General features: G+C 39.9%; 1 protein-coding gene across 2 annotated transcripts; it reads left to right on the forward strand.

The window, feature by feature from the left end:
* Positions 1 to 9: 9 nt before the first annotated feature.
* Positions 10 to 10988, forward strand: LOC107382960 (choline-phosphate cytidylyltransferase B). 2 transcript variants are annotated; one of them, XM_015955327.3, is made up of 8 exons: positions 10 to 256; positions 4634 to 4733; positions 4909 to 5025; positions 5110 to 5261; positions 6514 to 6592; positions 6688 to 6830; positions 8552 to 8740; positions 8820 to 10988. In XM_015955327.3, exons 1-8 carry the CDS (start codon positions 176 to 178, stop codon positions 9042 to 9044), a joined length of 1086 nt encoding a protein of 361 aa, XP_015810813.1. In that variant the 5' UTR covers positions 10 to 175; the 3' UTR covers positions 9045 to 10988. The 2 variants fall into 2 exon arrangements, with proteins under 2 accessions (XP_015810813.1, XP_015810815.1); XM_015955329.3 differs by lacking the exon at positions 10 to 256 and adding an exon at positions 770 to 1016.
* Positions 10989 to 11014: the final 26 nt, after the last annotated feature.

Genomic DNA, 11014 nt, shown 5'->3' on the forward strand with positions numbered 1-11014 from the left:
TGTGGTGTCACAGATGGGCTTTGACCCACAGTTGTCGCTACTCATCAGCGACAAGCATCTGATCAGTGTTTGGGACGGACCGGACGCTTGTTCTACTGCATTTTCTTCTTGTACTGGAGCAAAAACAGCCATTCTCAATCCGACGAATGCTAAAGAAAACTCCTAGTTTGGGAGGATGGTGAAACAGCGTCGCGCCAGAGCACACTCCTGCTGTGCATCTGTTGATCCTCTTTGCTGCAGAAAAGGGTCACTAAAGGTAAGACCGTTAAGATAAATTACTGAAGTTGATGGACAAAAATGTGTGATTTAATTATGCTAATACATTAATAAAGAGTCTATTTTGTTGTTATGACAGCTAATATACAATACAAAACAATAATAAAACACAATGATGCACTCCTTAAATGTGGACAAAATCTGCTTCATTATTCATATTAAAGTCTCACATGAAGTAATATAATATTTTAAACCTTTTTTTCCTCCATCACTGTTACCCTGCTGAATCTGTGTCCTGCTCTCTGATTGGTCCTTTCTCGGAGATCTCTCCTCTTTTCCGTCACCATGGAGATGGATACGGTTGTCCACTGGGATGATGTCTCACTCATATCTTAAACAAAAAGCTTTCATCTCGTTGTTTAATTAATGCAAAACAATCAACTCCACACATGTTTTTGCATTTCAAGTTAAGTTTGCGTGGTCGTTTACAGTTTTTGACACCGAAGTGTGTGATTAAACCCTCAGAGGTGAAATGGAACCCTCCCCACAGGACGGGATGGTTCAGCCAAAGAGTGAGACCTCCTTTCTCCAGCAGGAGGGAAATCGCTGAGAGGAGGGGGAGAAGATAGACAGAGAGACAGAAGAGGGAGTAGGCGGGGACAACAGAGGAGACAGAGTGGTGAGGAGAGAGGCATTGTCTCTCTGATGCTGAGTCACATATCAGAGAAACCTCATCTGCATCCCATGAGTCTTTGGGAATAATGGAGGAGCTTGAACACACCTGCCCTCACCCCCGGACGGTAGGGAGTCTGTGCCTGGCTGATTTCTTGCCTTGTGTGTGTGTGTGTTTGTGTGTGTGAGAGTGTGATAGAGAGACAGGAAGTAGGGATGAGACAAAAGGTCCTCCTCTGTTATGAAACAAATCCTCTGTAGCACGCTTTAGCTGAGGATGCTCAGAGTGCTGAGTGGACTAGCTGTTTGTTTGGGGATGGGGGGGATGGGGGGGGGTTACCATAGCATTAACATCCTGCTGAGTGATAACCTTCGCAGGATGGAGACAGAGCCTCTTGTGTCTGGGTATTTCATTCTCTTTGATGTGAAGCCTCAGGTTTCCCCAAGCTCTCCGTTTTCTTTGCCTCTTTTAGGTAATCGTCGTTGCTTTCTGCCTCCCCGCCTTTATTCCCAGCTTTAATCCTTCTGATGGCAGATGTTGTTTGCTCGTGCCAGCTCGGGCTTCTCTGAGCATGCTCGTACCGCCCAGCCTGAAAGGCCCCTGTTCAATCCTGGTCACAAAGTTTAAGCGGCTGTCTACATTTCTGACTCCTTCCAGACGCTCATGTAATGAGACGAGATTTAATTTTAGCTTGCCTGTAACAGGCTGTGTGCGTGTGGGTGACACGCTTCATGCATCTCTTGCTTGACAGCTTGTGTTTGATTGGACACATTGAGCGAGATGGTTGTAAAGGAAATAGAAACAAAAATGATTAATTTCTCAATCGAATACATGTTTATGTAGTTTTCATTGGGGTTTTATAGCTAAATGGTCAGTAAAATATTTGATATTGTGAGTTTTGATGCTAACATTTGGTCCACAGACGCTGTTGATTTGAAACGATGGTGGTAGATCAATTTTAAGGCCTATCTGGACCTTTTACTACAAAATAAGGAGTTGAGTTTGTTCCGGATGCAGACTGAAATTCACTAGGGTTGCCTGTTGTCTCCAATACTGGTGTTTACTCACAGGATCTGAAGGTGTCGTCATGGAGAGGAAGAGGTCTGGTTTGGGAATCCAGCTGCCTTCATTTGAACCTTTTAGATTATAAAGTTAAAGTCCCATTAGTTGTCACACACACTGTGTGCGAAATTTGTTCTCTGCATTTGACCCATCCCCTGGGGGAGCGGTGAGCTGTAGACACAGCCGCGCTCGGGAACCATTTGGTGGTTTAAGCCCCCAATCCAACCCTTTAATGCTGAGTGTCAGGCAGGAAGGCATTGGGTCCCATTTTTTTTAAGTCTTTGGTCAGACCCGTCCAGGAATCGGACCCTGATCTCCCAGTCTTAGGGTGGACACTACCACTATGCCACATGACCTGGACGACAGAGGACCTTCACCAGTACAAAGCAATGGATGAAAGGTAGTTCCTCCAAGTCTGAGTTCATGGTTCTCCAGTAGTTGAACATGTTGGGAAAGATTCTGTCTTGCCTTGACTTGACTTGACAAGACATGGCTTTGACTTATTTGACTTGCCGTGAGTTGGCTTGACTTGGGTAGACTTGACAAAACAGTCTTAACTTCTTTAGACACAGCTTTGACCTACTTGACTTGGCATAATTTGATTAGACTTGACAAAGCAGACTTGTCTTGACTAGACAGGACTTTGACTTGTTTGACTTGACATGAGCTGGCTTGACTCAGTTAGACTTGACAAAGCAGTATTGACTTCTGTAGACACAAATTTGAATTACTCGACTTGGCTTAATTTGATTAGACTTGACAAAGCAGACTTGTCTTGGCTAGACAGGACTTTGACATTTTTTACTTGACTTGACATGAGTTGGCTTGACTCGATTAGAATTGACAAAGCAGGATTGACTTCTGTGGACACATGTTTGACTTACTTGACTTGGCTTGATTTGATTTGACTTGATTTGACTTGACAAAGCAGACTTGACTTGACTAGACATGGCTTTAACTTACTCAACTTGGCTTGATTTGATTTGACTTGACAAAGCAGACTTGGCTTGACTAGACATGGCTTTGACTTACTTGACTTGGCTTGAATTGATTTGACTTGTCAAAGCAGACTTGACTTGACTAGACATGGCTTTGACTTACTCAACTTGGCTTGATTTGATTTGACTTGACAAAGCAGACTTGGCTTGACTAGACATGGCTTTGACTTACTTGACTTGGCTTGAATTGATTTGACTTGTCAAAGCAGACTTGACTTGACTAGACATGGCTTTGACTTACTCAACTTGGCTTGATTTGATTTGACTTGTCAAAGCAGACTTGACTTGACTAGACATGGCTTTAACTTACTCAACTTGGCTTGATTTGATTTGACTTGACAAAGCAGACTTGGCTTGACTAGACATGGCTTTGACTTACTTGACTTGGCTTGAATTGATTTGACTTGTCAAAGCAGACTTGACTTGACTAGACATGGCTTTGACTTACTCAACTTGGCTTGATTTGATTTGACTTGACAAAGCAGACTTGGCTTGACTAGACATGGCTTTGACTTACTTGACTTGGCTTGAATTGATTTGACTTGTCAAAGCAGACTTGACTTGACTAGACATGGCTTTGACTTACTTGACTTGGCTTGATTTGATTCGACTTGATTTGACTTGACAATGCAGACTTGGCTTGACTAGACATGGCTTTGACTTACTTGACTTGGCTTGAATTGATTTGACTTGACAAAGCAGACTTGGCTTGAATAGACATGGCTTTGACTTACTTGACTTGGCTTGATTTGATTCGACTTGATTTGACTTGACAAAGCAGACTTGGCTTGACTAGACATGGCTTTGACTTACTCGACTTGGCTTGAATTGATTTGACTAGACATGACTGGAAGGATGTAGATCAGTGATCTCCACACCTCCTCAAGTCTGCAGAGTCTTGATCTGAAGAGGTGGCTCTCCTGTGCGGTTGTGTCGTTGTTGATTTTGGATAAGTGGAATGGAAAATGATCACTAAGGTTATCAGAGGTAACAGCTTTACTAATCTTGAGCAAGAATCCTAACAATCTCTTCATATCTCTCAGAGGTCAGTTTGAATTCTGCGTGAAACCTCTGAAACACACCTTCATATTGGATTTTGTTTACGTTGCTGTTCCTGGAAGCTACACTGACGTCAGGCTCCTGTCGCGTCTCCGGAGACTCAACCTGTTTGTTATGTTTTAATTCTCCTCTCACACTCCCAAGACTTTCGGCTCTGTCTCTTTTCCCAGTGCGAGTGAGAATCAGAGTTACTCCTGCAGTCAACAGATGGCACACCAGTCCAGCATTTCAGAACGCTGCAACACTTTGACCTTGAAGTAAACTTGGCACCCAAACCCACGTGTGCTTATCTCATCGCTTGCGTCCTTTCTCGCTCTTTGCTTTGATTTCCTGTTGCTACCTGTGCTGTTTCTCCCCCATGCAGAGCCTCTAATTTCCCCTCACCCTGATAGATTCAGTTGATTGCAGAGTAGTGAATGTCAGCTCAGTCTCAGTAATCAATGGCACGAGAGTGCAGCTCTGTTAGCCGTCAGTGCAGAGTGAGCATCAGCTGTGGTCAATAAACTAATGGAGGTTGCTGTAAGTTGGAGGGGTGTGGAAAATATCACGTATGGTGGACCACTGGGGGGAGAATTGTTTGTGTGGAAGGTGATCATAAGACTCACTCAAACTTGTTTCATCCCAGACTCTCAGAGAGCCCGCCATCTTTGCACGGGAGACCAGCTGTGACTGCCGTGCACCTCACGAGAAGCTCACCATCGCTCAGGCTCGCAGAGGCACCCCAGGTACGTCATCTTTTACCATCTTACTGATTATTTTCAAACAGTTTTGTACTTTTATTTATTTATTTATTTTTACCGGTTTTACGATAAATCCCTTTGTAGACATAAACTTTTTTGTCTACTTTGAAATTATTCCAGAAGCTTTGTGTCCAATCTTCTATAACTGTGTTATCTTTAGTGGATCGGCCTGTTCGAGTCTACGCAGACGGCATCTTTGACCTGTTCCACGCTGGACACGCTCGGGCCCTCATGCAGGCCAAGGATCTTTTTCCTAATACCTATCTCATAGTAGGAGGTAAGACAATCCAGACATAAAAAATATAGCCTTTAAACTTAATCTGATCAAGTTTGCTGACGATACTGTATTGTTGTTGAACAGTGTGCAGTGACGAGCTGACCCATAAGTACAAGGGTTTCACCGTCATGACAGAGCACGAACGCTACGAAGCTTTGAGGCACTGCCGCTACGTCGATGAGGTTTTGAGGGATGCACCGTGGACACTCACGCCAGAGTTTCTTGAGAAACATAAGGTGTGTATTATGGGGTGCCATTTGTCAAGTCAAACAGTAATAACTTAACAGCAGTAATCTGTGTTGTTTAGCCTATGATAAAAGAAAACAATGGGAGTTCATTTTTCTAAGTCTTATTTTCACCATTTTTCTTACATTTATAAACGTTAAAGTTCCCAATTAAATATTTAGGTAGTAAGCTAAATATTAAGGTTAGAGCTAAATGTTTATTTTACAAACTAAATATTTGGGTCTGACCTAAAATATTTGCTTGCAAAATAAATATTTTATTTACTAACTAAATATTCAATTAGGAGCTACATATTTAGCTTACAAACAAAGTATTTGGCTCCTAATTAAATATTTATTTTCCAAATAAATATTTAGATTCCATGTAAACATTTATTTTCCGGGCTAAACCTAAATACTAATTTAGCAAACTAAATGTTTAGCTTCACAAATATTTAATTACATTTTATTTAATTAAATAAGTAATCTAATATTTATTTAGTAAATTTAATATTTATTTTACAAACTAAATATTTAGGTCAGACCTTAAAATTTTTTTTGTAAAATAAATATTTAACCCTAATTTAAATATTTATTTTACTAACTAAATATTCAGGTCAGATCTAAATATTTTGTTTGTAAAATAAATATTTAACCCTGAATTAAACATTTAGTTTGCTAACTAAATATTTACTTGTGAAATTTTACATTGATAAGAATAACATGGTGAAAATATTACTTTGAAAAAAGAACTCCCATGACAGGCTAAATACCCAAAAATACTGCTTTTAAGTTACAACTGTTTGACTTCAAAAATGACACCCGTAGTGTATGTGTTTGTGTGAGAGAGCAATTGTACACTTCGCATAATAAAATATCCATAAATCCAGTTTAACGTGATTGCACCACATTTTATGAACAAATTAAGGAAATAAATATTGGCTTTCGTTACAATTTTGGACTTTAACATGTAGCTGCTCTGGTCTACTGAAGTTTATTGTCTCCCTTCTGAGTAATAACTTTTATTATAGGGTTCAAATTGGACCGTTGACACAGGCAGGTCAATATCAAGTGAGTAAAATAGTTCAGAAAAATGATTCACAGCAGCAACTTCTTATCAGTTCGAAGTAATTGATTAGATAAGAAATCTTGAGAATCTGGTCCCAGAGTGTGTGAAGGGATGTTTCTGATCTGACCCTTTTAGCTGCAGAACCTTTTACTTGTGTGTTTGCCAAACAGCATGTGTCCTTTGATTGTTTCTCAGATCGATTTTGTGGCTCATGATGATATTCCGTACTCCTCAGCAGGAAGTGAGGACGTTTATAAACACATCAAAGAAGCAGGTAAGACATCCAATAGAATAACTTTGCACATTTATTCCAAAAATAAGCCCCCAGGCTGTAATTGGATGTTTGTTATCATTGTGCCTGTTTAACAGGGATGTTTGTGCCCACGCAACGAACGGAAGGAATCTCAACCTCTGACATCATAACCAGAATCGTCAGAGACTACGACGTCTATGCCCGGCGCAATCTTCAACGTGGCTACACGGCTAAGGAGCTGAATGTCAGCTACATCAATGTAAGGGCATACCCCTCAACCATGAACAGTGACGTACAATCACAAGAGAGTTTGTGATCCTTTCCCAATCTTTAAAACCACTCATAAAATGTCACAGTAATGAACACACAAAGCTTTATGTTTTTACTAAATTATGTGACTGTTAGTAGTGACCATAAAACATTGGTGAACTCACAGAGGCACCAAGGTATTACACTAATGGGGATTAATAAACTATATCGGAGTCCAAATCACAGAAATGCAGTGTAATGCATTTACTTAAAAGACAATTCAAATGTATTCAATTTAATTAATAATCAATCAAATTTCATGTAACTCAATTTGCAATGCATTTTTATAAAGCCCTATTCAACATAAATGACTGTTTTGTTTAGTCCCCATACCATGATGCTTCCTCCACCATGCTTTGCATTTAGAATTTAGAGAGCAAAGAAGTTATGACTATAAATGTTCACATGCTGTTTTGTTAAAGGTGTGGGTGACTGTAAAACCAGTTTTAAATGTGTTTTTCATGCAAGCTGAACATGAAATAGTCTCCTACACATCTCCCGCATTAGCTTCTGATAGGATATTGATGATAAAACGCTAGGAGTTGAAAATCCTTACATATCTACGTCACACTGTGAATTAGCATTCACAGACTCCCTGATCTTGACTCACAATGGGGAAGGCTGTTGTTGTTTAACATCTGAGAATCAGCAGACGATGTCTCTGCTAGTTTAAGATAACTGTTAGCGTTAGCAACACCACCACACAGCAGAACTCCTACAGGCTTGGGGTATTTGTGGAGATAAATCATCCAAATTACAAGTCCGTGGATGGGTCATGTTGCTGTTATCCAATCCGAGGCGAGATGTTTAAATATCAGGTATAAAGATTCCAAAACCTACCGTCTGAAGCTCACCTGGGAAATTGGCAACTTTTAGGTTTGAGAAATGGTGCACCGGTATATTATTCCACCCTGAGAACAGCTTACAGGGCATTCATTCCTACCGAACACTGCAAATGCATTGATTAAACGAGTCAACTGCTCCTTTAAAGGACTGTAAATAGTCAACTGGTCATTGACTTCCATAAACACATGAAAGCCTACAGAGTTTCTCATCTTGGGGTCTTCTACAGTAGAACGGGCTCAGAAAACCAGGAAGCATTCAAATCAGATGTCTAAAACACATCAACTCGCTCCTTTTGATGCAGGAAATCTGTGTTTTTTATCTCTAAAGCTCAGCTCAGGCCTACGTAGAAAAATTTTCTCACCCTCGTATCCAGGATCCCATTCTTTCAGCCAATCTTTCAATCAGGTGAGGACTGGAAGAGCGTAGATGGACCAGTAAATCAAAAGTTTCTACTCTTCACCCCTATAGACAAGCCTCAAACAAAACATCAAGATAGTTCATCTTTGCCAGAGCCACAGATTCACTCCCAACCCAGAGGGAGCATTCCACCTTTATCTGGTCAAGAATCACTCCCTCAGGTTTGGAAGATCTGACTCCCATCTGCTTCACAATTTGCTGTGACCCGCCCCAGAGCACACTAAAGGTCACGGTGGGAAGACACCGAGCCGCATAATCTGTGAAAAAGGAGAGATTACGCCATTGCATTTTCAAGCTAAGATCAAATCATCGTGATGATTTTCCCAAGATCATTTAGACAGGGATCTGTTTTTAACCAAAAACTTGTCAACTTTTAATGCTTTTCTTTCACTTTTCGCTTGTCCTCAGGAAAAGAAGTATCGGCTGCAGAACCAAGTCGATCGCATGAAGGAAAAAGTTCGAAATGTAGAGGAAAAGAGCAAACATTTTGTTTATCGAGTGGAGGAGAAGAGTCACGATCTCATTCAAAAATGGGAGGAAAAATCTCGAGAATTTATTGGCAACTTTCTAGAACTTTTCGGACCGGATGGGACGTGGGTAAGTACCCACTTTAAACTTTTTTATGTTAGATATTGACTCAGACCCTGATCTTGGACTTCTCGTTGTTTTGACACAGAAACAAGTGTTTCAGGAGCGCAGTGGACGAATGCTGTCCTACGCACTGTCTCCCAGAGAATCCCCCTGCAATAGTCCTCCCCGAGAACTGTCCCCCCTGCGCTCTCCCTCTCCCCCATCACCCCCAGCCCGCTGGTACAATGCACGTCCATCGCCTCCTACCTCCCCTAAAGGAGCGTCTGCCTCCATCAGCAGCATGAGTGAAGGTGATGAAGATGAGAAGTAGATGAACTCCCTTAAACACACACGAACTGATATTTCACTCACAGTACACTGCCTGGGGACACGTCATTCAAAAAAGAAGGAAGAAACACACACACACACACACACTGCTACAAACACTAGCTGGAAACAGCCTTCCTCAAAGACGTTGCAAATTTGCAATGCTGACAATGATCAGGGGAAATGTAGTTCTCACCTGCAGAGCTAAGAAGCCATCATCGTCTCAGTTGTCAGGACAACCAGACAAACAAGAGGAAGAGGAGGAGGATTGGGTTTAATGTTCAGTATTCCCTTTTATGAGGACTAGATTTGCTTTGGATTGTCCAGAACTAATAGGGACGTTAAGAGCCTGCGTATAATACCACTGCACTGCATTTGTCTCCTGTTATGTCCTTTTCTTGATGCCAAGTTTACTTTAGAATTAAAAAAACACTCAATGTGAGTGAGTAGGTTAATAGTGGTAAACACCATATGATACAAAACCCTGCTACCTAGAGCAGCAAACCTTAGAAAAACAGAGGAGACCCGTTGCCTAACTAGTGCTAGTTTTGCACCATTTTAGCATGAATGATTGCCAAGAATGTTCACAGGTGGCTTAATTGTGTGTTGTTCTTATGGACACAAATTAAAATCTACAAAGGGAAGGCTGAAATAAAGTTACATGCTCTGACAAAAACCCAGCTCAACAGAAAAAAAGAAAAGTTTTAAAAGTCTCCTGCGTTTTGTGTTTAAATGGCAAAAACAATCCAGCATTTGAGGTTCATGCTGCATTTCTTATAACTGCTTGTTTTTCCAGAAAAATAAAAGCAATAGTTCAGAAACTTTCAAATGGGGGTGTTGATGGTTTTAATGGCATATTTGTTGCCCTTTGAATGTAAGTTTGTAGAAATGGCAAAAAACAAAAACATACCAAAAAATAAAATAAAAATAACCCATAAGCTAAAAGTGGGTTTCTCAATTCTTAAAACTCAAGTCTCAAAAACAAACGTTTTATATATTTTTTCACACAGTTTGAGTTCTAAATAACATTGTTTGGCAGTAATTTTTCAGCAGGAAGTGCTTAAGACTTAGCCGGAAGTGTGTTTAGCTAAACAGGAAGTTCAGCAGTTAGCTATTTGCACATTCAAATAATCACTAAATTGTATATAAATAATCCTGTACTGTATATCTGAAGCTAATTAAGCACTACTTGAGTTAAAATGTAATGTTTATAAGATTTTTTAGACTAGGGGCGTTTTAAGATGGTAGAAATGCACCTTTGTCATTGAAACATCAGATTAGTCATTAGCTCATCTAATCAGAGCCAGACTGGGAATGAGTTAATTTTTCAAAATATGTTAAGATTGTATGAAGCAGGTAAAAAAAACAACATAAAACACTTTAATATTAACTTCCATGGGCTTATTGGGGCAAAGCTTCCAAATGAGTAATTGTAATCTTTATGATTTGAGGTCACGTTTCAAAAAACAGTAACCCTACAGCTGAGACCTCACAAACACTTCAATCATTTTTAAATGATTAAAAAATACATTTAAAGCCTTTTTTAGAACACCTTTCCATAGTTTATCAGTTTTAACCAGATATTTTGGAAAATAACGTCCGCTGTTAAAAAAAATAAAAATACATCTGATGGTACTTGAATTCTATACAAAAAAAAGGGAACTGAAGCTCTCTGGGTTAACTGGGTTGTAGAGGCCCAAAAGATTAGCCCTAAACTTTTTGTTGATATCAAAAATGTGCTTTTCATTTTGTCCGTGTGTGCTCATTATTAAATCAGACTTCTCCTCCACTGTAACATACTTAACTGCAATGTAGACACTTTAATGTCCTGTACACACAATATGTTAATCATTATATGTAAAAACTTTTAAAACACACCTGTTTTTTATTGTTTGTTGTGCAAGTGTCTGGATATGTTATTACAAATAAAAACTGTATGTGCGTCAAAGTTTTTCATCAAATCCACATAAAAAA

Source organism: Nothobranchius furzeri, chromosome 7 (assembly GCF_043380555.1).
Source record: "Nothobranchius furzeri strain GRZ-AD chromosome 7, NfurGRZ-RIMD1, whole genome shotgun sequence".
Classification (NCBI taxonomy): domain Eukaryota; kingdom Metazoa; phylum Chordata; class Actinopteri; order Cyprinodontiformes; family Nothobranchiidae; genus Nothobranchius; species Nothobranchius furzeri.